General features: G+C 45.2%; 1 protein-coding gene across 1 annotated transcript in view; it reads right to left on the reverse strand.

Annotated features, from left to right (window-relative positions):
• Window positions 1-25,437, reverse strand: part of ANTXR1 (ANTXR cell adhesion molecule 1) — a 124,338-nt gene that overhangs the window by 80,006 nt on the left and 18,895 nt on the right. The window contains exons 4-8 of the mRNA XM_033159164.1: window positions 23,765-23,846; window positions 23,571-23,604; window positions 18,431-18,510; window positions 12,624-12,692; window positions 11,542-11,622 (exon numbers count right to left, since the gene is read on the reverse strand). Coding sequence (XP_033015055.1) covers window positions 11,542-11,622; window positions 12,624-12,692; window positions 18,431-18,510; window positions 23,571-23,604; window positions 23,765-23,846 — 346 coding nt within the window. The remainder of the gene's footprint in view (window positions 1-11,541; window positions 11,623-12,623; window positions 12,693-18,430; window positions 18,511-23,570; window positions 23,605-23,764; window positions 23,847-25,437) is intronic.

Consider the following 25,437-nt stretch of genomic DNA (forward strand, 5'->3'; position numbering starts at 1 on the left):
AAAAAATAGCGGACAAGCGGGTGTGTGTGTGTGTGTGTGTGTTACATTAAATTAAATTATATATTTTCTTACAAACATTTTAACACGTATTTAAATACCATTTCATCATAAAGATTTTGAATTAAAAAAACATGTCCACTATTTTGTGGGGGGGAAATAGTGAACATAATGTGAAAAAGTGGACTGTCCACTCAAATAGTGGACACCTGGCAACACTACGTGGGGCTAAGGAAACAGCACCCCTAGAAATGTTTTATTACATATAAATGGTCGACATTTCAAGAAGAGCCTGCTAGATTAGGCCCATCTAGTCCAGCCTCCTGTTCTCACAGGGGCCAAAATGATGCCTATGGGAAGCCCATAAGCAGGATTCAAGCACAAGAGACCTCTCCCCTTGTGTGGTTTCTAGCAACTGCTATTTCTCAAACCCCCGAATGTGTATATTTGGGAAATTTTTCCCTACGGGTGCATATATGAGTGGCTATAACTCACACAAATGTAGTATAATAAGGAAAATCACATGCAAAAATGTGCCTATTGGAATGAGACATTAATTAAAATTTAACATAATTATTTGGGATTTTGGGATGGGGAGAGCTGTGATGTCAGATGCAAAACGAAAATACCTTGTTTGGGGGGTTGTAAAAGGGTTTTATTATGCAAGAGAGCTTTCTGTACATACTTGAGAGTAGGTGGGCTAAGTATGAAGTTGGTTTCATGTAAAGTGCCTGCTGCTCTTTCAAAATAAAGTTCTTGGATGGTTAAAAAATTTTTTAAAAAATGCTAACCATTTTCCATGAGGATTAAAAAAAAAAAATCAAACTTACGCTGATATGCGGCAAACTTAACGTAAGACTGGTAAAATTAGAAACCGGAGAAGCCCAAATTGACGGAGGCGTAAGTGTGCCTGGGGAAAGCTGGAAGGTGTGGGGTGGCAAGGACCAGAGTGGGGTCCCTATTTTGGCTGGGGAAAGTTATCTAGGCCCCCTTGATTTTTGGCAGGGTGGGGGAGAAGCTCAAATAAATTCTGTGTTAAAAAATCAGAGATATATTTCAGCATGGGGAAATTGTCCGTTTCTAGCACGCTGCCTTCACACCTGCCTGCAAAAGAGATGCAGATGGAGCCGTGGGCTCTTTAAAAGGCTGCATAGATTGTTGAAAAGAGGTTTCGTGGCTCATACAAGTACCAGGGATTCAGGAACCGAAGAGAAGCAGATTCTTCTAACCAACTGACACCTCAGGAAGAAAGGTGAAGCTTGCAAGAGGAGAGCAGAGGAAGTGTCTAGAGATAAGCAGGAACTGCCAGAGATGAGAGAGAGAGGGAGAGGGAGAGAGAGAGAGAGAGAGAGAGAGAATAAGGAAGCATTTCTAAAAATTAAGACGAGTGATAAAAGAGTGCAAAACTGAAAAGGGGGGGGGAAGAGACCACTAATGTGGAACACAATATCAAAAATTCATACTTTTGTACGCGAGCATAAAATCTTCTAGATTCAAATGTTGAATTTTAGATTTCAAAATTATCACATTTATTTACAGGTGAAACTCGAAAAATTAGAATATCGTGGAAAAGTCCATTTATGTAAGCAATTGTTTTCATTAGCTACTGGAGTTTAATATATGAGATAGACTCATGACATGCTTTGCTTGTTATAATTGTGATGATTATGGCGTGCAGCTGATGAAAACCCCAAAGTTGAAATTGTTAATTTGGGGTTCTCATCAGCTGTACGCCATAATCATCACAATTATAACAAATAAAGGATTGACATATCTCGCTTTGCATGTCATGAGTCTATCTCATATATTAGTTTCACCTTTTAAGTTGAATTACTGAAAGAAATGAACCTTTCCACGATATTCTAATTTTTTGAGTTTCACCTGTATATGCTGACTTTCCCCCAGTCTGGGACTCAAGGTAGCTTACACAGATGAAAAAGCTAAAAACATAGAAAGGACAATCATTAAAATGTAATTAAACGCTGATAGAAATTAAAATAATATTGACACGGTCCATTAAATACACAGATAACAATAAAAACACTGCAGTGCCAGCTCTTTCCTCAAAGACAGCCCGTTTCCCAATGCCTGTTGGAACAGGAAGGGCTTCCCCTGCTGGCAGAAGGAGAGCCAGCTGGGAGCCAGTCTGGCTTCTCCAGGGAGGGAGTTCCAGAGTCCGGGAGCAGCCACCAAGAAGGCCCTGTCCCACCAAGTGTGCCTGAGAGGGTGGGTGGCAGGACCAAATAATGGGGCCTCCCCTGAAGATCTGAAAAACCAGGCAGGTCCGGATGAGGGAATACAATCTTTCAGATAGCCTGGACCTAAACTGCATACGGTTTTATAGGTCTTAATCAGGACTTTGAATTTTAGATTTCAAAATTCAGAGCATGCTTTGAGTTTGGAGGCAAATTGCCCAGATCTCCCATTTTATAACCCGAAATTTGAGCTCTACTAAGAAGGGGAAAAAGTTTTTTAAACATCGAAATTCTACATTTTCAGAATTGACTAAAGTTGTTTGTTCGCTCGGCAGTTAGACACCACTTAAGTTGTCATAACCAGACTTGGCATGAAAGCTCCTGGGATTGAGAATCCACTTCTAAAGCAAACAAGCATTGGGAAACAAAAGCAGCTGGCATGAATGCCAATATTATAAATAAATGAAACAATGATATACACCATTCACTCCTCTCTTGGTTATTTTAAGATGATAAAGAATAAGAGGGAAAACCCTGCTTCTACCCATCTAAAAATGAAACTGGTGTGGGTTTTGGAGCTTTGCCTGGTCTGTAATGAGAATATTGTCATAATAGGGATTAGGAAGGGAATGGAAACCCCCTCCCACAAAAGCCCCCGGACCTGCAATTTGTCAGGCTTAATCCACTCTGAGGAAGATCCTGTGCCTGCCAATTTCATTCACTTCTGCCAAAAAGGGTGTGTGGGGGGGGTGGGAAATATAGTCATTTTAAAATTCCCCATTAGAGTGAATGTGAGCTTCATTTTGCTCAGAACCCAAATCACAGACTGAGGCAGAGGGAGCACAGAGCAACTCGGAAACAGATTGGATTTTTTTAAAAAAGCCATGCTAGTGGTTAGTATTAAATAGTGGGTAGACACAGCAGACGACACAGTGATTCTCCAAGCAGTTCTCTTTATTCTCAGGCTGGAACAGAACTGAACTAAAGGGCTAAGCCAGCCTGCTTATATAGTATTCAGTAACATGCAACAGTAACAACTCTCTCTAGCTACCCAATCCATGAGCAGCAATCTCAATCCTTCATTTGCATGTGCGGACCTGAGTGAGAACTGCAGCCATGGTAGGCAGAGTGAAACTATATATACAACACCCCTAGTGGCCTAGGGTGAGAACTTCAATACATAACAGTTAGAGGGTTGGACTACTAGGACCTGGGAGAGACCAGGGTTTAAATTTGCTGGGGGGTGTTACGAAAATTACGGGGGGGGGCCCACCTAAGCAAAGTCTCCTCCCGAGTAAACTCATTGGGGTCCGGAGTGATGCCCTTAAGGGAACCCATCTCTCTGCCATGATCCAGTAGGCAAGAAACCATGTACACAGGGAAATGCCTCAGCAGGTAATCTCTGGGTGCTTCAGGAAGCCACTGGGCTAATATCCCTCAGCTGGAATCCCATTGTTCTCTCCCAGATAAGTGCTCAAGATATCCTTGCCAATACTTAAACCAGTGTTTTTCAACCTTTTTTGGGCAAGGGCACACTTGTTTTATGAAAAAAATCACGAGGCACACCACCATTAGAAAATGTTAAAAAAATTAACTCTGTGCCTATATTGACTATACAGTGGTACCCCGCTAGACGAATGCCTCGCAAGACGAAAAACTCGCTAGACGAAGGCATTCGTCTAGCGGAAGGCTGCCCCGCAAGACGAAAAAGTCTATGGGGCTGCCTCGCAAGACGAAAAATTTTCGTCTTTTTTTTTTTTTCGTTTTGCAGAGCGCGGCTGTCATTGCCGCTCCGCAAGACGAAAAACCCGCTAGACGAAAATTTTCGCAGAACGAATTATTTTCGTCTAGCGGGGCACCACTGTATATAAAGTAATTCTCTTGAATAGGAATCAAATAAACACAATTTTTCCCACGGCACACCAGGCAACATCTCGCGGCACACTAGTGTGCCGCGGAACAGTGGTTGAAAAACACTGACTTAAACACCCATTCACATTTGCTCAGGGCTATCTCCCTGATATTGCTCCGTTTCCCCCATATGTTAATCTTGTTTTTCCTATATGTTAATCATGTATAACCCTCCCCTTTCGTGATGTAGTGATGATGTTTTAGTGATGTAGAAATGACGTTTCCCCAAACTGTATTCTGGGATATGGTAGGAGTTTTTAAAAGTTCTTATAACACTGCTCTTGGGGTGCAGTTTTACTGTAACCTATTGCACAATAAACCCTGTCTTGTCCTTTGCTCCAGTGGCTGGACTTCTTTTATTTAACTCCGCAGAAACCAGTGGGCTTATCCCTAAGGGCCAGGTGCCTGGGCAGTTCCACACCTGGGATTTTCCATTACAGCCTTGCCTGCCTTGCCGGGTTGCTGTGGGGATTACACCAATGGCAAACCAATGCTATTTTTCTAGAAAAAAGGGGTGCTGGAACTCACCATAAACACCCCCATCCCTTATTCTCTTAGAATGGCAATGGTTCCCACCTGAGAGGGGCCAGAACTGAGTTCTAGCTGGGAAAAAAAAGCCCTGGGGAGGACCATGTATGTCATCTCGAGCTCCTTGGAGGAAAAGGTGACATATAGATGCAACAAATAAATAAATAAATACCCCTAGTGTATGTCAATGATTCTGATATACTGATCTGATTTAACGTTTTGCTGTTTTAATGACATCGTGCCATCCCCCCCCCCCCCAAGTCTCTGAAGCAGAACTAGGCAGTCAAATAAGATGAAAATGGATGCAGAGCTTTTGTTTAGAAAGGATGCAGAAGTTTAGAAAATGGCAGCTTGGCTGATCTTTCCTTCGCGATCTTCACATTTGTCTCCGTGTACTGACTGTATATCCTTGGGGTGAGTCACGGCCCCGTGAAATCTGTTGACGATTACACGCAGCGAGCATCTAATTTTATTTACATAGCCTGAGCATCACTAAGCTTTATCCAAGCTGAAAACCTCAGGGGTGGGAAGGGGGTAAGGGGGGGGGGGAAACAACCCTATTTCCAAACATTGTTTTGCAGCAGAACTGTAAACAGAGCTGTGGAAATAACAGTGCTGCAGGGTCTAAACAACCGGCCATGTTGGAGGCTTGATGAAACTCTTGGGCTCTTTTGACTGTCTGAGGTTGGCCAGCACCTGGCAGGCCAAACGGTATACAGTATGGTTGGTATCCTGCATTTGGTCTGGTGGGCCTCATGCCATGCCAGCAGTGACTCTCCATTGCTCACTATTAATTTATTTAATGCATTTCTACCCCACCTTTCTCTCCAAGGAGCTCAAGGCGGTGTACATGGTTCTCTCCCTCCGCGTTTAATCCCCACAACAACCTTGCGAGGTAGGTTAGGCTGAGAGGCAGCCACTGGCCCCCAAGGTCCTCCAGTGAGCACAGCTGAGTGGAGATTTGGACCCTGGTCTCTCCAAAGCGATGGCTTTGTGGGGTGGGTGGGCGAATGGAAACCCAAAATAAGTTGGGGTGTGAGTGTGGGAACCCCTTCCATCTCCAGCTCAGTCTGTACATATGTGTAAATAAACCCATATATCTTTTAAAAAGACACCACAATCTCCAGTCACCTTCAACTCTGAGGAAACGAAACCTGAGCTGCTCACGGAGACCCCTGAGATCTCTCCCGGGGCTTGCAGATCAGGGTGTGCAGAGCGAACTATTTTAAAAAAACCACCGGGTAGAAAACTTACCAAATAGCAATATACGAAAGTTGCTCTAAAGCCCGGCTCCCTCCCTCTCAATTGCTTAGTGTAGCAGCACCAACACTTTGGAACTCCCTGCCTATTGAGATCAAGCAGGCACCTTCTCTTTACTCTTGTTTGTGCCTGCTAAAAACATTCTACAGTACAAGCATTCTTGTTTAGACAGATGCTCAGAAAATTGAGGTGATTTTAATCTATTTTAGGATTTCTACTTTTGTATGTTTCAACATTAGGATTCTAATTTTTTCTTGATTTTGCTGTTTTATCTTTTCATAAACCACTTTGACGTTTTTCCTTTTCTTACAATCAACCTCGGCCCTCCAGATGTTTTGAGACTACAATTCCCATCATCCCTGACCACTGGGTCCTGCTAGCTAGGGATCATGGGAGTTGTAGGCCAAAAAACATCTGGAGGGCCGAAGCTGAGGAAGCCTGAATGAAAGAATACAAACAACCCTTTTGGAGCTTTCACTGTTTAAAGTCTTTTCAGAACGAATCAAGAATTTCCAAGCGGTCTGACAAGTCCGTGACTGAGGCCTTTTCCTGAACTCATGTCCTGATCTGCAAATAGTTCCCTCTCAGAAGCCACAAAGAAAATTGTCTCAGAGCGAAGCAAGACAAAGGGCTCATAAAACCCGTCTCCCTGCTCTCCCCTCTGCCGTGGGGAGTGTGTGTTTTTCAGGAGGGCAGCCTTTGGCAGGCCTGATTCCTTTTGTGAGGGGTAGACGGGACACTTATGGGGCCCTTCTATGCATGAAATTATTTTGTAAGAATGCGCAGATCAACCATGAGAGAAGCAAGAGCGTGGTGCCAGTTCACAACAAAGCAACCCTCCTCCAGTCTCCAAGAACAAAGGCTGAGTTGCATTTATTCATTATTACAGTTAATTTATCCATCACCTTCCAAACCACCATGGATGTTTTCCGTTCTGTTTTGTATCAACAGCCAAAACCCACAAACTTCTTTGGTGAGAGGCAACAGCAGGGGCCCCCAAACTAAGGCCTGGGGGCTGGATGCGGCCCAATCGCCTTCTCAATCCGGCCTGCGGACGGTCCGAGAATCAGCGTGTTTTTACATGAGTAGAATGTGTCCTTTTACTTAAAATGCATCTCTGGGTTATTTGTGGGGCCTGCCTGGTGTTTTTACATGAGTAGAATGTGTGCTTCTATTTAAAATACATCTCTGGGTTATTTGTGGGGCATAGGAATTCGTTCATATTTTTTTTTCAAAATATAGTCTGGCCCTCCACAAGGTCTGAGGGACAGTGGACCGGCCCCCTGCTGAAAAAGTTTGCTGACCCCTGGGCAACAGGGAAGCAAAAGGAATAAGAGGCATATGGTATGGGAAGCAATGCTTAAAACATCCTTAATAGCTATTTTTCAAGCTGACATGAGACACAAAGGTGGCCACAGTGGTCTGTAAGGAAGAGGACAAAAAACCCCTACAAAATCCACAGATGGGCACAGCTAGTCTATGGCTCAGCTGCAGATTTTGGCATTAAAAATGATGGTTTGCCCCCAGTGGTCTTGGGTTTCCATGGTGATGGTGATGATTGTTACAGTTAATTTATTAGTTGTCTTCTAAAACCACCACATCAAGGTGATTTACATATCAGATAATTTAAAACAGAAACACAGAAAACAAGAAATACATTTAAAACAGGACTAAAACCCAGACAAGTGGGCAGACATGGGAAAGACCCATTTATCCAGCTGGGAAAGCTTATGGAAGCAAAAAGGTCTTCATCTGTTTCTGGAAAGTGTGGATGGTGGGCGCCTATTGAGGGACAGAATTGGGGCAGCCACACTAAAGGCCCTGCTCCTCTGAGTTACTATGGAACAAGTTTCTGAGATCTTTCCAACTTGCAGGTGAAACTCTCTCGCAGACTGCAGGGATCTGCTGGGTGTTCGTTTATTAATTGCATTCATATCCAGCCTTTTTCTGCAAAGAGCTTAAAGGTGGCATGCCTGGTTCTACTCTTCCTCCTCCTTCAATCCCCGCAACAACCCTGTGAGGTAGGTTAGGTCCAAACCAACCCAGCAAGGTGAGTGACTGGCCCAAAGTCACCCAGTGAGCTTCATGGCTGAGTGGAGATTTGAACCCTGGTCTCCCAGACCCTAGCTCAGGATTCTAACCGCTGCCCCACGCTGGCTCTCTCGGGGTTGCCCTCGGTGTCAGCTTGGCCCCTCAATGTGAGGTATAGTGACCAGCCAGTGTGGTGTAGCGATCAGAGGATGTGGACTAGGATGTGGGAGACCAGGGTTCAAATCCCCACTCAGCCATGAAGCTCACTCGGTTCCCTTGGGCCAGTCAATGTGGCTCTCAGCCCAAGGGACCTTGCAAGGGTTGTTGTTGTAGGGCTTAAATGAGATGGGGGGGGGGACAATGGGGGACAATGAACCCCACCTTGAGCTCACTGGAGAAAACGGTGGAATAGAAATGCAATAAATCTATAAAATAAATAAATGAAATCTAGCATGCACCCAAGGGTGCCAGAGGAATTCATTTCACACACTTTGTTTTATTTATTAATTATGCTTATTTTTTAGGTGGCGTACATACTTCTCCTCCCCATTTTATCCTCACAACAACCCTAGGAGGTGGGTTAGGCCAAGAGGCAGTGACTGGCCCAGGGTCACATCTAGTGAGCTTCACATCCCAGGTCCCAGTCCAACACCCTAACCATTTCACTGCATGAATGTCTCCCTCCTTCTACTTTCTGCATTGAAAGCAGCTCTTACAGGGGAGCAGCTCCTATGAAGCCCCTACCAGACCCTCCCTCTCTTTCGTAGGGCTGTTTTTGGGCCCCCAACCCCACTCCCAGAACCACAATTTTCTGCTGTTGCTGCTCTGCCTGTTATTTCCTGTGCCTCTCCACCCACGGATCCCTTATGCTGAGATTCTGACCGCCCAGAAAGATATAATCAACCAATTTATGGAGAAACATACAGCTTTTCCCTCAACACATAGAATGCTATTCCTTGCCATGCCTGCACCACACATACATGATCCCCCCATTATGAGATTTTATCATTTCAGAGCGACCCTTGGGTAACCTGATTGCTGCTAGCAAGGTTGGGAGGAGCCCAGCAAGCACTCGGATAATCAGCTCTGCCCAGATTTTTCACATGCGCGTACACACACACACACACACACACACACACAGGCAACTGCTTCTGGAACCCATTAAGAACAGCTGCAAAAGGAATGAAAGCCTGCGAACGAAATCTCTCTTACAATCTCACAATACCTGATGATCCAACATCATTTGGTGCATCCCGTCCAATTTGGAAACAAATGTTAGGAAAGAGAAGAGGAGGGCCAAGAACCAATTTGCCTTGCAATAAGGTAGGCTTATGTACCGGATAAACATATTGATGTATATAGAAACGTAGAATTGTAGAGTTTGAAGGGACACCAAGGGTCATCAAGTCCAACCCCCCGTGATGCAGGAATCACAGCTGAAGAATCCCTGACAGGTGGTCATCCATCTGTATAGACTGACAGATAGGCAGTTTTTTGTTTTTGTTTTAAGTGTTAAAACCATGTTGGGAAGGGATGTTGTAAAAACGAGCCAAAAGGTCTTTGGGGAAGTGTGAAGGAATTTGCTAAAGGGTTTCATCACCTTGCTTTTCCTTGCTGTAGCCTGGGGTGTTTGTTACCTTCTCTGCTTAGAAAAACGAATTTGCAATGCTTGCCTTGCAAGAAGGCAGGCTCTTCCAATGGAGGGCATTTGTGGCTCAAAACATGCCACAGTAGTTGTTAGCAATCCCTTGATACGTCCGTTTAGCCCTGGTTCATGTCTACCTGCCCCTTCTGTGCAACTGAACTGGGAGATCCACACCTTGACGCTGTGAAAATAAATCCACTCGAAGGAGCAAGCCGGAGAGGGCAGCTGTGCCTGCTTCAAGTTCAGGTTTTGTACAGCCCAGCTCTGGGAGATGCTCCAGAAAAGTGCAGGTTCCTTCTCTAACCCTCCAGCACGTGCTGCAGGAAACACTCATTCTGAAGCCATTCTCAGCAGCTCCCTACGCAAACCCCATGAGAGGAATTAGGATGTGCAATGGAGTCGCACATCTGCTCCTGAGCCATGGCTGAGTGGACATCTCAAGAGATGCACCAGACCTAGCATGGCAGGTTTGGGGTGCTAGGGCACATCTGTGGGAGTATGATGTTTGCCATGTGTAGTAGTAGTAGTAGTAGTAGTAGTAATAATAATAATAATAATAATAATAATAATAATAATAATAATAATTTATTATTATTTATACCCTGCCCATCTGGCTGGGTTTCCCCAGCCACTCTGGGCGGCTTCCAGCAAAATATTAAAATACAATAATTCATCAAATATTAAAAGCTTCCCTAAACAGGGCTGCCTTCAGATGTCTTCTAAAAGTCAGATAGTTGTTTTTCTCTGTGACATCTGGTAGGAGGGCGTTCCACAGGGCAGGTGCCACTACCGAGAAGGCCCTCTGCCTGGTTCCCTGTAACCTCACTTCTCGCACTGAGGGAACCGCCGGAAGGCCCTCGGCGCTGGACCACAGTGTCCAGGCAGAACGATGGGGGTGGAGACGCTCCTTCAGGTATACTGGGCTGAGGCCATTTAGGGCTTTAAAGGTCAGCACCAACACTTTGAATTGTGCTCGGAAATGTACTGGGAGCCAATGTAGGTCTTTCAAGATGGGTGTTATGTGGTCTCGGCGGTCGGTCCTAGTCACCAGTCTAGCTGCCGCATTCTGGATTAGTTGCGGCTTCCGGGTGACCGTCAAAGGTAGGCCACATAGAGCACATTGCACTAGTCCAACCTAGAGATAACTAGAGCATGCACCACTCTGGCGAGACAGTCTGTGAGCAGGTAGGGTCTCAGCCTGCATACCAGATGGAGCTGGTAAACAGCTGCCCTGGACACAGAATTGGACAGCTGTGAGCCAGATTTTGGTGGTGCTTCAGGCAGACGTCATTATATGCATGTTGTTGCTGGTTGTTGCATGTTGTTCTCCAATTGAGCTGTTATTGTGCATTGCTGGTGATCAGTTCCAGCCATGTTTCACACATTTTTCACAGGCTACCAGCCAGAAACAAGAAGAAATAAACTACATTCCCTTATTCGAACAAATTGATCCGATGCTATCTTTTGCATTTAATTTCCTGACCGGTTCCGTTGTTCATGCATGCTTCACCTTTGCAAGCAGAGACTAAGAACAGATCTAAATCGTGGTTGAAACTGCCTCAGTTAAGGCTGCAACCCTATGAGGCACTCAGCAAGCTGGCTGGCTTAGGATCGCGCTGCCTGCCACTGGCCCCACCCCAAATGGAAGCATTTGCAACCCTGCAGCCTGACTGGAGCACTTCATCTGCAACAGCGAATCTGCCACTTCCCCTTGGGGGGCACAGACATCTCGCCCAACCATTGACCTCTTGGCAAAAGCCTCTGGCATCTCCTGTCCATCATCCAAGCCCATTCCCACCCCCACCCAGGTCCAGCCCTTCAGTTCCATTCCTGCTACTACTTCCCCCCACCCCCCCCCACCCCAGAAGAGGAGGCCCTCAGATGTCAGGATAGTGATAAATGCCTGGTTTCTGGCAACAACACTGGTGATTTTACAAGAGTCGTAAAACGAACACAATGGTAAGTGATACTTACGGAGTCAATGATTCCCTGGAGAGCTTCGAAGCCATCATTCACGGGGAAGACGTGATCCTTGCTGTCAGCGATCCGTGCCAGCTGGAACAGCAACAAAAAGGGTCAAACGTATCAGCAGCCAGCAAACAATGTCATAAGGAGGACGTGAACACAAAGTCTTGGGCCAAGCAAGCAGTGGGCTGTGGCTACAGAGGACAGGCAACAGTGGTTTTCGTGTGTTTGCTTTTGAAGTGCCAGTGGCCAATGCAATGTGATTTCTTTTGTCCCACAATCAGGTTTAGCAGGATTTGCAGCCCTTTCGAAAACATAAAAAGCTTTGTTTTTGTTTTATAGTCTTTTAGAATTGGAAGGTACACCCCCAAGGGTCATCAATCCACAGCTAAAAGGCTCCCGGAGAGCTGGCCATCCAACCTCCGTTTCAAAACCTCCAACCAAGGAGAGTCCACCACCTTCAGGGAGACTATGTTCCACTGTCTAACGGCTCTTACTGTCAGAAAATTCTTCCTAATATTTACTTGGATTCTCCTTTCTTGTGATTTGAATCAGTTAGTCTGGGTCCTCCCCTCTGGAGCAGCAGAAAACAAGCTTGTTCCATCTTAAACCGTTAAAGCCCTTTGGGTATTTGAGGGTGGTTAGCATATGTGGAGAATGGGGAACTGAGCAAACATGCCATGGGTAGCACTGGTTCTCTTATTCATGTCATAAAGTTTATACATCACTTGACTGTGGGGGGAAAAACCCAACCTCAGTTTACAAAAAAGATGAAACAATAAACTTATCACCAAGAAAAATGAACAGTAATTTTAAAGCTGCAAGAAGTTGAAATAGCAATAGGCTCATGAAAGATTAAATTCGCGTTAACTTTCTAAACATCTTGTAGGCTCGTCTAAACAATGATGTTTTTAGCAGGCACCAAAAACATTACAGCGAAGGCGCCTACTTGAGCTCAATAGGCAGGGAGTTCCAAAGTGCACGTGCTGCCAGCTAGCATTCTTACAAAACATTCCTATAAAAGATGGGAGTCCACACACACTTTTTAAAAAACTGCTGTTTTGTGCCAATCTGGTATATTGGGAACTTACCTGTGTTTCATTGAAATCTTTCACGCCAACACAGTACACAGTTGCCCCCAGGTCACGGGATCGGTTTGCCTTGAGCAAGAGAATAAAGCATAGATAATGACCAACACAGATTAAAGACGTAATCACGTGGACATGGTTTTCATGGCTTGTCTTTGTGGCTGTCTTTGTGGTTTGAGCTTCCTTTAAAGAAGTGGTGGCTAACTCTCTCCTACCCACTCGGCCAGCCAAACCACCCGGCCATTTTACCTGCCCACGCCTAACAAGTCTGTCTACAAGTTCACCAGTAGGGAAAAGAGAGCGTCTTAAAGTTATAGGAAATGGAGACATTGAAAAGAGATATTTCCTTCAAATTTCATCCACTTCTGTCAAAAGGGGTAAAGAAGTTTTCCCATGATAGTCAACAGGGAGGTATTGAGCTTTAGTTTTCCCAAATGAAAATGGTAGGCCCAGTGGAGTCCAGCCTTCTGACCATCGCCATATCTTTCTTTTTTTAAAATTTATATTTCACCTTTACATTTATATTCCAGAGACCTCAAGGTGGCATGCATACTGCTGCTGCTCCCCAGAGGTGGGCTAGGCTGAGAGTGAGTGACTAGCTCAAGATCACCCAGTGAATTTCACGGCTGGGTGGGGATTTGAACCCTGGTCTCTCCCAGATCCTAACCCAGCACTCTAACCACTACATCACACTGGGCTGCCCACTGCCAACCAGTAAGCTGGACCTGATCCATTTGCCCAGGGTCCCCCTCAGACTTGGAGCTGCTAAAGCAAGAATACGCTTCCAGGCCCTGGAGAGCAGGTACAGAAGCCAGTCACATCCTGAACTTTTAATGATAGCATTTGCATTATTAAGGATGAATGCTATACTCTCAGAACTGATGTATTTCATAGAATCATAGAATCATAGAGTTGGAAGAGACCCCAAGGGCCATCCAGTCCAACCCCCCTGCCAAGCAGGAAACACCATAAAAGCATTCCTGACAGATGGCCGTCAAGCCTCTGCTTAAAGACCTCCAAAGAAGGAGACTCCACCACACTCCTTTCGTTTTAGAAGAAAATTTATATGCCCCCTTTCAGTCCCAGAAGATTATCCCAAGGTGACTTGTCATAAAACAAATTAAAACATAACAAAAACCAGGGCCGGAATAATAACAAACAAAAACAGTATGATTGAAATAAGAGACAAAAGAAGAAGAAAAAGAAAAAAAATCAGATCTAGCAAGTGGACCTGTTTCTTGCAAATGCAAATTTATTTCCGTCCAAATTTTACTATCATCACTTTTTCATTATTATTATTTTTTGCTGGAATACCTTCATTTTCATTCCACAAAAGCAATCTTTCCATTTGGGTGCTCAAGGTTCAAAATTCTACTTTTACTGTGGGTTGGGGGGGGGGGGAACGACTTCACCACCACCTCCACATTTCCATTCCTGTTAATGGTTCCCTCCAGCTTCCGGTCAGAACAAATCCAACTTTTCACACCATCACAGCGTTGCATTTCATCAGGCTGCCTGATACAGCATCTCTCTCGGCCTTTAGCAGATACACAATCAGCCTGATCCAAGTATCAAAATCCTGTTAAGAGTCAATAAAACTACGCACAGGAGACTACCTAACTAACGACATGTCATTCTGACCTGGGATGTATTGCAGAAATAACGGCTCTGTATCACTGACTCTTTTGCCTGCTAAGCTCCCTCTTAAAGGTAAAGGAACCCCTGACAATTAAGTCCAGTTGCAAACGACTCTGGGGTTGTGATGCTCATCTCGCTTTACTGGCTGAGGGAGCCGGCGTTCATCCGCTTACGCAGACCATTTTTCTGGGTCATGTGGCCAGCATGACTAAGCCGCTTCTGGAGAACCAGAGCAGCGCATGGAAACGGCATTTACCTTCCCGATGGAGTGGTACCTATTTATCTACTTGCACTTTGACGTGCTTTTGAACTGCTAGGTTGGCAGGAGCAGGGACCGAGCAACGGGAGCTCACCCCTTTGCAGGGATTCGAACCGCCAACCTTCCGATCGGCAAGCCCTAGGCTCAGTGATTTAGACCACAGCGCCACCCATGTCCCAAGTTCCCTCTTAAAGCTCTGAAAAACCTGGCTAAGCCACCCTTTTGCTTCCTTTCGTGCGTTTAAATGGCAGGGGGGTGGTTTATTGCAACATTAATGCAGGGAGGAGGGTGATCTCCCAGTTATGACAACCGCTGGCCTGAACTCCCAACTCCACCCACTGCAACAAAAAAAAAATTGAAATTTAATCCAGGGAGGGAGACATTGTGCATGGAGCACATCCAGTTGCCTTATCCTGTTACTGAGGAATTGGGATTGGTTTGGCCAGGACGCTTTCTCTGACTAGGAATAGATTCCACACTCTGTGGCCTGCTTGCAAATGAAGCATTTGCTCTTCATGGCCATTCAGCGTAGCCTGGGGGATCAGAGGTCCTGTGTTTTACCACTGAATCAGAGCAAATAGCAATTGGATTTTCCACTGATATTCCCAGTACGTTTCCTGGCACAATTCAAAGTGTTGGTGCTGACCTTTAAAGCCCTAAACGGCCTCGGCCCTTCGGCCTGAAGGAGCGTCTCCACCCCCATCGTTCTGCTCGGACACTGAGGTCCAGCGCCGAGGTCCTTCTGGCGGTTCCCTCAGTGCGAGAAGTGAGGTTACAGGGAATCAGGCAGAGGGCCTTCTCGGTAGTGGCACCCGCCCTGTGGAACACCCTCCCACCAGATGTCAAGGAACTAAACAACTATCTGACTTTTAGAAGACATCTGAAGGCAGCCCTGTTTAGGGAAGCTTTTAATATTTGATGAATTATTGTATTTTAATATTTTGCTGGAAGCCACCCAGAGTGGCTGGGGAAACCAAGCCAAATGGGTGGGGTATTAATTAATAATAATAATAATAATAATAATAATAATAATAATAATAGCTCTGATTCAGCAGTGAAATGCAGGTTTTCCCAGAGAAAGCACCGGGACAAAAACAACAACAACAACTGAAACACCTCTATGCTTGAACAAGAAGTGCAGACATGTGCCTAAGATATCTAGCACAAAAGGAAGTCTGGATGAGCCCTAAAATATGGGACCACCCATCAACTGAATGAGGACAACCTGGGTTCAGCAATCCGTGCTCAGGTGACCTCTAGGTTAGATTACTGCAACGTGAGATACGCGGGGCTGCTTTTGAAGAGAGTTTGAAACTCCAGCTGGTGCAAAATTCAGGAGACAGACTCTTGGCATGAACAGGAAAGACTCCTCATGTGCAAAATTCATGTGGGTGTGGACTACGCCAGTCTAACCTGAATGGAGGGGAAAGTGAATTAGGAGCTAGTGGATTAAGAGCTAGCCTGGTGTAGTGGTTAGAGTGCTGGGCTAGGACATGAGAGAGACGAGGGCTTCAGTCCCCACTCAGCCAGGAAGCTCACCAGGTGACCTTGGGCCAGCCACTGCCTCTCAGCCTAACCTACCTTGCAGGTTTGTTGTGAGGGTGGGGCACTGAATGTAGGATAGCTGGGATATAAGTGTAATAAACAGCTGAATGTATGAAGCTCAAATGCGGTCTTTCCCTCAGCCCCTCCCACACCCTGATCTGCTACCTGCACTTTCTTTCAGGACACCTGGGCTTGATTCCAAACAGGTGGCACAGGATGCGTGCCAAGCCAGCTCTCTTAGTTTTTAAGAAAACTTATTTCCTGCTTTTCAATTAAAATTTTAAAATCGCACCAGGGATGATGGTCTCACAATGCTCCACATTAAGGGTCCTCTCATTTGGGGGCCAGATCCAGTTCCTACTCCTTGATGGTTGCAGGATACAGTTCTTGCCAAAGGCTCTGCACATAGAAAAGCTAACAGATCTGTTTCCATTTTCTTATTTCCTTCCCCAGATGAGGTGCAATTTTAGGTGAACTCTGCAGCCATTTTGTCACATGCATCTGTCTATCTATGAGACAGACCTCTGAACCGTCAGTCTGTGGCTTCCAGCTTGTCTGGACAAAGTTCCCCTTGTCTGCCTGAGTCTCCAGAAAGAAATCAAAAGTCCTGCTGTCAGGCTTGCTTAAAACACATGCCAGTTTAGATCACCAGGCAGACAGAGTCAGACAGGCAAAACATGATCTTTATGGGTGCAAAGGTATGCCACCGGCCTCACGGAACCTGATACCTCACTCTCTCCTGAGGCAAAACAAGATTAATGAAGGAGTTGTCTCAAAGAAAGAGGTCCTTTGCTTTTTCTGAAAAACCTGGAGAGAGATAAAATGTTGGTTTTTCATCTGCATGGAGAAGGGAGATAAAGGCCGTGCCTTTTCTTGGGTTTTTAATAAGAACAGGGGTTGGAAAGGAGCATGGCTAAGGACAGGGTGTTGGTAAGCCAGGCTGATTCTCAGAGGCGGTCGGTGGAAGCCAGTGTGGTCTAGACGGATGGGTCAAATGCTACATGTGGTTTGGATGGGATGCATTTGAAATTTCAAACCCCAGCTGAGGTGTGGCTATGGACTGGGTAGGAGAAACCCCTCTGGGCTGCCACTGCTGTTTACATGGTGGCCCCATAATTTCCTTGAGGGCACTTGGTTTTGCTGGCACCCAAACGTACAGCTTCACTTATGCTATCCCTTGCAAGTACAGGGAGATGTGCTTGAGAAGCTGTCTGCAGCAACCCTGCATTATGGTGGGAGGAGTATTTTAGTATGAGGGTTTCTAAAAGATGGGTGCACTGGGATAGGTCACTCAGTCTCAACCCTTCCTCTGTGAAATGGCAAGTGCCATGACCACAGAAATGAACAGCCAGCATATGCCACTGCCTGTTTCACCACACCAAGGCTGGTCAGGCAAAGAGCTATAGATGAGGCCAGGAATCGCATCTGTCCAGAATGCCTTGCCTCTGATGCAGAAGCTCTGCTCCCTAAAATTTGGTGTGTGCAGGTAAAAGGTAAAAAGAGAAAAACAACTACCAGATTCTTAAAAGACATCTGAAGGCAGCCCTGTTTAGTGAGGCTTTTAATGTTTAATAGATTATTGCATTTTAATGTTCTGTTGGAAGCCGCCCAGAGTGGCTGGGGAAACACAGCCAGATGGGCGGGGGTATGTATGTATGTATAAATAAATAAATAAATAAATAAATAAATAAATAAATAAATAAATAAATATTAAAATTAAAAGGTAAAGGACCCTTGGACAGTTAAGTCCAGTCAAAGGCGACTCTGGGATTGCGACGCTCATCTTGCTTTCAGGCTGAGGGAGCCGGTGTTTGTCCACAGACAGCTTTCCGGGTCATGTGGCCAGCAGGACTAAACCGCTTCTGGCACAACAGAACACCGTGACGGAAACCAGAGCACACGGAAACACCGTTTACCTTCGTGCGACAGCAGTACCTCTTTATCTACTTGCACTTTGACGTGCTTTCGAACTGCTAGGTGGGCAGGAGCTGGGACCGAGCAACGGGAGCTCACCTTGTCGCAGGGATTCGAACCGCCAACCTTCTGATCGGCAAGCCCTAGGCTCTGTGGTTTAGGCCACAGCGCCACCTGCATCGGTGTGTGCAGGTAGGTTGGCATTTAGTAGGGAGAAAGGGCAAGGTCTTCTGTCCGTGCTCAGAAGAAATACAGACTCCACATATTCAAGAACCATACATGACCCACATAAGCAGATGATTTGGCTCACACAGTTTCATTGAAGGCAAGACAAAGACTTTCCCTGCTGACAAAACCCACCTTTGACTGAACAGGCATGTTGGGAGCAGGAGGTATGGGGAGCCAGGGGCCCACTCCATCATCTTCCCACTGATTTTCAACCCATCCCATTTACCTCTCTTTCTGCGTAGAAGAAAAGGTCCTCGTGAAGCTCTCCGTCTGTCAGTGCAATGATGACACTCGCCGTCCTATAACCTGAAGAGAGAGGAAAGCCGTTCCGTCAATACGGTGAGTGAGGAGATGAAGTGGAGCATTATCAAATGGCATGTGGGTGCATGGAATCATAGAACCACAGAACTGTGAAGTCGGAAGGGACCTCTGATGGTCATCTAGTCCAACCCCCTGAAATGCAGAAGAGAAAACTCTGGTGCAAAAAAAGGGGGGCACTTGGACATGGAGCTTTAAAGCACGGATCTCTGCCCAGAAAGCGTGGTGCAAAGGGTAAGTTTGGCGAAGCAATGGCTGGTTCTTTCACCAGTGTTGGAAGGTGTTCCAAGGGTGCCGTTGTACATTAAACTCTTTTGTCCTGCTTCTTCTCTAGTCAGACTTGCTCTACAGAATTATTGTGCTGTTCAGGCCACAACAGAAGAATTACGGCTGGTATCTGTGCCTTATCAACCATTACTGAACAGTATATAGCAACAGACTTGGATTTGCAACCAAGCAAACACACAGCAAGTGGGCAGTGTCTGTTATGGGTCTCTGATAGAATCATAGAGTTGGAAGAGACCACAAGGGCCATCCAGTCCAACCCCCTGCCAAGCAGGAAACACCATCAAAGCATTCCTGACAGATGGCTGTCAAGCCTCCGCTTAAAGACCTCCAAAGAAGGAGACTCCACCACACTCCTTGGCAGCAAATTCCACTGTCGAACAGCTCTCACTGTCAGGAAGTTCTTCCTAATGTTTAGGTGGAATCTTCTTTCTTGTAGTTTGAATCCATTGCCCCGTGTCCGCTTCTCCGGAGCAGCAGAAAACAACCTTTCTCCCTCCTCTATATGACATCCTTTTATATATTTGAACATGGCTATCCTATCACCCCTTAACCTTCTCTTCTCCAGGCTAAACATACCCAGCTCCCTAAGCCGTTCCTCATAAGGCATCGTTTCCAGGCCTTTGACCATTTTGGTTGCCCTCCTCTGGACACGTTCCAGCTTGTCAGTATCCTTCTTGAACTGTGGTGCCCAGAACTGGACACAGTATTCCAGGTGAGGTCTGACCAGAGCAGAATATAGTGGTACTATTACCTCCCTTATATAGTGGTACTATTACCTCCCTTTAGTGCTCTTAGCAGCATGGAAATGATGGTTTTACAGCTTTCTCAGTAATACAACTGACACATTTTGTTGTAATTGTATCACTTGCTGTTACCTGCAGCCCTTTCGCAAGTTTACCTTTCTGTAGCTCTAGAATGACGTTGATGTCTCTATGTCCAAGTCTTCTGTGCCATTTGTATGTGTTAAGAGACTCACTAATATAGTTTATATCTTTTGTTTTGTAACCTAAATATGTACATGAATGAACCTGTCAGCAAATTACTTTACTTTGGTTATTAATCAGATTCATGTGTATCATTATTTTGAGGGGGATAAAGGGATTGACAATCAAGAAAGGACGAAAGACTCAAACGAGTCAGCAAGCCGTTTGTCGCTGTGCAGTTTTAAATAAGGAACGTTGTCAGGAACCCCCCCCCCTCCCCGCGCTCGGTGGGATCGCTGGAGGGTCTGCAATATAAGGAACCCCCTGTCCATTTCACCAGCTCGTCCTCCCCCTCCTCCTCCTCCGGAAGCTACCATTCCTCCAGTGGGGAGGGGGAGTCGGAGGCAGGAAGGCGGTGCAGGGGCTCTGACAGGATCGCAGAGCCTCAGCATTGCAGGGATAGCGGGGAACGGGGTCAGGTTCCCACGCTCCTAAGGGGGAGGCAGGAAGGACATGGCAGGGGCAGGCGGGGGTTCAGGATCCCGCGCCTTTTTTGCTGGCGAAAGAACCAGAAGAGGTCCACTGTAAATAAGGTGCACAATAAAGAACTTAGCTTAGAAGTTCTGCGTCTGGCTGATTCTTCATGAGCAACCACTGAACGTCCTTACAAACGTTTAACTCTGCAACTATATTATATAAAGGTTCCCACAGCCAGAAGGAAGGTCAGAGTCTCCTGGGCTACCTGGTAGCTCACTGCTGACATGGATGGTAAGAACACTGGACGAGGCTGACCTTGGGCTTAACCCAGAAAGCACAGGTCAGTGGAACGACTGTGAGCACGCACTCATGCTTTCTAAAACTTATCAGCGACTCATGTTCTGTGGCAGGTAGGTAGCCGTGTTGGTCTGCCATAGTCAAAACAAAACTAAAATTTTTTAAAAAAAAAACTGAATAAGTGTGCATGCACCCGAAAACTCATACCAAGAATTAACTTAGTTGGACTCTAAGGTGCTACTGGAAGGAATTTAAAAAAAATTCCCTGTCCTACAGTAGGGGTGAGGAAGGGAGAGTTGGATCCATGCCAGAGCCAGCGTGGCACAGTGGTTAAGGTGTCGGACTAGGGCCTGGGAGACCAGGGTTCAAATCCCCACTCAGCTACGTTGTATCTCACTAGGTGGCCCTGGGGCCAGTCACTATATCGCCAACAGCCTGACTTGGCTGTTGTGGGTTTAAATGAGGAGAAGGAGGAGAACTATGTTCACCATCCTGAGCTCCTTGGAGATAAAGGTGAAATATAAATGCTATACACAATAAACAGATGAATCAATGGTTGCTGCTGATTAGGTGGGGCTGTGCCCTCCATGCTGTAGAGTTTGGCCCCGGGTGCAAATGATGCTCTGAAAGGTTCATGAACCCTGGACCTATTTGGGAGCTGGCCCCACTATGACAGAATCGCTTGTAAAGTAGAAGAGCCAAGCATATTATCATCTAGATTGCAGCGCCGCCTGCCAAAATGCATTCTTCTCCCAAGGAGATTGTTATCTTGCTCTTAAGCACGGCCCAGGCTTGTCATCGCTATCAACCGAAAAGCACACAGCCATCATGAAGCAGAACCAATTAAAGGTAATTTGGATGGCTGCCGGCAGCTCCTTGCAGTAAATCTGAGAGGCCTCTGAAATTAAGGATTACATGCTAAAGATGACATTTTGCACTTGTCAAAGCTAAATATATTCACAAGACATCTACCTGCAAGGGAGAAAAAAAGCAAAAGCCCCACTAATTAACAGCCTCTTTAAAATACCTTATGGTTAGAGTGCCCCCCCCCCAAAAAAACCCAAGAGCATATTTTTTTTAATTGCCACATTGCTGGAGAGAATGAAAAATCAGTTTAGATACTCTGCTGGTCTTGGGTTCACCTGCTTTCTGGGGCAGTTGAGGAAAGCAGTTGGGGGAAAAAAGTAGCACCCAAGAGGATTGGGGCCATCTAAAACTTATATTTTTCGCTCCATAGGGCACACCAGACTATAGGGCGCACCTCGTTTTTAGAGGAGGAAACAAGAAAAAAAATTTTTTTTCTGGTTCTCTTCCTCTAAAAGCCCTGTGTTGTTTTTTTTGAGGATCAGCTAAAAAGTTTTGCAGCTTTTTTTGCAAAGAGAAAAGCCCTGTGTTTTTTTCTTGCATTGCTGGCAAGTTGGACTAGACGAGCCTAAGGACCCCTTCTAACTCTGCAATCCTAAAACTCTATAAACTGTTTCAGAACAAACGGTAAACTCGGAGCAAGGCTTTCCCATTCCTCAGGTATAAAAGCTGATCTTAGGGCCAAATCACAGATTCACATTCCAGTTGCTTAAGAACTCTCAGGGCTTTCCAATCAAAAGGTATATAGACAATGGAATATTTTTTTTAAAGAATATTCACTATGGGCGTGGTTGAGTCTACCAAACATATTCTTCTGACTTGTCCTCTCTATGTAGAACTCAGGCAAAACCTTATAGCTCCACTTTTACGTCAATTTAGCTTTCTATCCAGAGAAAGACAGGTTTTATACTTACTGAACAATGTCACTAGAAGTACAGCCTCCCAGGCGGCTAAAAAAAATTTTTTTAGCTTTTAAGCGTCGCAAGATTTTAATTGATTGTATCGATATGGGGCTATCTGTTTAGCTCCATTCCGTCGTGGGTTATGTTTTCCTTTTTTTTTTCCTTCAAAGTTCCTTCAGAGGTTTTTTCAATTCTGTACAAATGTATTATTTTTTTTGACTGACGGTCGAATTAAAAAATGTACGAATGTAAAAACATACTATCTGAATAACAATCTCCTAGCGGAATTCAACCGACTCTTGTAAAAAACTATATAAAAGAGACTCAGGACAAGAATACAAAGGATTAAATGAAGTAATAGAAAATGTGCGTTAAATTTAAGGGAAAATAAAATACAATTACAATGTGAAGAATTGGAAGTTGTTGTTGTTGTTATTTATGATTGTAGAATGTTGTTTTGTATGATGAAATATCTATTTCTTGATGGTTTAAAGCTTTCCATATTTTTCCTTTTTTGTTGTTTATTTCCCCCCCCCCTTTTATTTCTCTTCTTTTGTTTTTTTTTATTCAAAGTACGTACAGGTATATTTATTTGCTTTTACATTGCTAAAGATTATTTAAATAAATAAAAAAGAACTCTCAGGCTGATGCCATAACTAGACCCAGCAATAGGTTGGCTTTTAATATGTCAATAAAGCCTGGAGACTTGTTACTACTGTTGGCCTCAGTTCTTTAGAGGTTCCCTTTCTGAGCAGGTCAGTTCAAGGGCAGGGATCTACCGGTAAAGCTGACATTTTCCACAGTTAGGGCAGCAGAAGCGGCAGGGACCATCCATCCATCACTTACAGGCCTTATGAGGAACGGCTTAGGGAGCTGGGTATGTTTAGCCTGGAGAAGAGGAGGTTAAGGGGTGATATGATAGCCATGTTCAAATATATAAAAGGATGTCATATAGAGCAGGGAGAAAGGTTGTTTTCTGCTGCTCCAGAGAAGCGGACACGGAGCAATGGATTCAAACTACAAGAAAGAAGATTCCACCTAAACATTAGGAAGAACTTCCTGACAGTGAGAGCTGTTCGGCAGTGGAATTTGCTGCCAAGGAGTGTGGTGGAGTCTCCTTCTTTGGAAGTCTTTAAGCAGAGGCTTGACAGTCATCTGTCAGGAATGCTTTGATGGTGTTTCCTGGGTTGGACTGGATGGCCCTTGTGGTCTCTTCCAACTCTAGGATTCTATGATTCTATGACAATAAAGCAACTTCCATTTAGTGACACCCCCCCCCCAAAAAACTCATTCTTACCTTGAACATTTTCATGGTAAATTTGCTCACTTGCCTGAAAGAGAAACAAAAATGACCGTCAGAACCATAAAGAGGAACGTGAGAGGAATAGGGGGCCATGTTTGGAAACAGCCATGTTTCGGGCCCGATCCACCTGCTGCCCACCCACAGTGTGATTGGGAGCAAATGCCACGCTGGCGCGGTTTGCGATTTACCCTCTCGAAGCCTTCGTGCATGTACGTGTCTCCTCCTGGCAGGACCTTCTGGAGCTCCTCCAAGCCTTGACGGATCTGCTCCCTGAAACAGCAGAACACAACATCTCTGCTGAGGGAAAGCCAACTCGCTATGGATAAAATGGGTGCACGAGGAGTAACATTCAGATATAAGGATTTTAGCTCTGCCCATTCCAAACGATATTCAAAATGAAATGCAACGCAGTTGAAACAGGGGGCACATTTTTAGATGCCAAATCAAGCCAATTCAACCTTTTGTGCTGTCTTTAAGCACCTGCGGGAAACCTTTCTATTTCTCCAGACCAATCCAGGCAATTAGGTATACATCCATCCACAATAGTAAACTGATATCTGCTTTTAACTTTTACGGTTTTACTGTATTTTGTTGGCTTGTTTTTATTGCTGCAAACTGCTTATACAGTTTGTATATTTTATGACACAGCGGCATGCAAGTATTTTTACAAATAAATAAAATTATGTCAAGCATGTTCTTTTCATTTTTGTAATACGTTTTCCTACATCAATATCCTGCCTTTCTACCATCAATGGAAGAAAAGAGAATGTAGATATATTCACTGAAATGTCTCCCTTCCAGGGACTGACCAGACCTGATTAGCTTCCACAAGGTGGTAAGTCTCCTGGGTGCACTTCAGACTATATCCTGGGGCCCAAGCTGTGCTCAGGACCAGTTTCTTGAACACCTCGTAAGTATTCCTGCATTGCAGGGAGTTGGGCGAGGTGGCCTTCCAATTCTACAATTCTATGGTTCTATAGTCCTTTATTCGGTCCCTCCCAGCCAGTCCTCGCCTTCATACTACACAGAATTTAAGCAGCTAGACCTTCTTGCTCACAATATTTTGATGAATCAATGAAGTTTATAGAGCTAGATTTTATAAATCGCATTGTGTAACATATCTATAGCTTTTGTTGTTGTTGTTGTTGTTGTTCAGTCGTTCAGTCGTGTCCGACTCTTCGTGACCCCATGGACCAGAGCACGCCAGGCGCGCCTATCCTTCACTGCCTCTCGCAGTTTGGCCAAACTCATGTTGGTAGCTTCGAGAACACTGTCCAACCATCTCATCCTCTGTCGTCCCCTTCTTCTTGTGCCCTCCATCTTTCCCAACATCAGGGTCTTTTCCAGGGAGTCTTCTCTTCTCATGAGGTGGCCAAAGTACTGGAGCCTCAACTTCAGGATCTGTCCTTCTAGTGAGCACTCAGGGCTGATTTCTTTGAGAATGGATAGGTTTGATCTTCTTGCAGTCCATGGGACTCTCAAGAGCTTAGCAGAATCTATAGCTTAGCAGACAATTTTAACTGGCTTCAGAAAAGAGGAAGGACAGCATGGCAGGGCATTGTTTGGGGGGTGGCCCAGGGGTATGGATTCCCCCCCCCCCGCCTTTGCTAAATTGCTGAGTGAAAATCAGTCGAACTCGAGGCAAATGGAGAAAGCAATTGTCATAAGCTGTGGAAGTTAAACGGATCCATCACTGATTCCTGCAGGAGGGAGTTCCATAGTTGAGCTATGCACTGTGTGAGGAAGAACTTCCTTTTACCTGTCCTGAATCTTCGTCGGACGTCCACGGTCTCTAGTATTACGAGAGTCTAATCTTCAGGCTCCAGATTTATGCGAAAGCAGCCACCCTCTTCCCTCTCTT

Source organism: Lacerta agilis, chromosome 8, assembly GCF_009819535.1.
Source record: "Lacerta agilis isolate rLacAgi1 chromosome 8, rLacAgi1.pri, whole genome shotgun sequence".
Lineage (NCBI taxonomy): Eukaryota > Metazoa > Chordata > Lepidosauria > Squamata > Lacertidae > Lacerta > Lacerta agilis.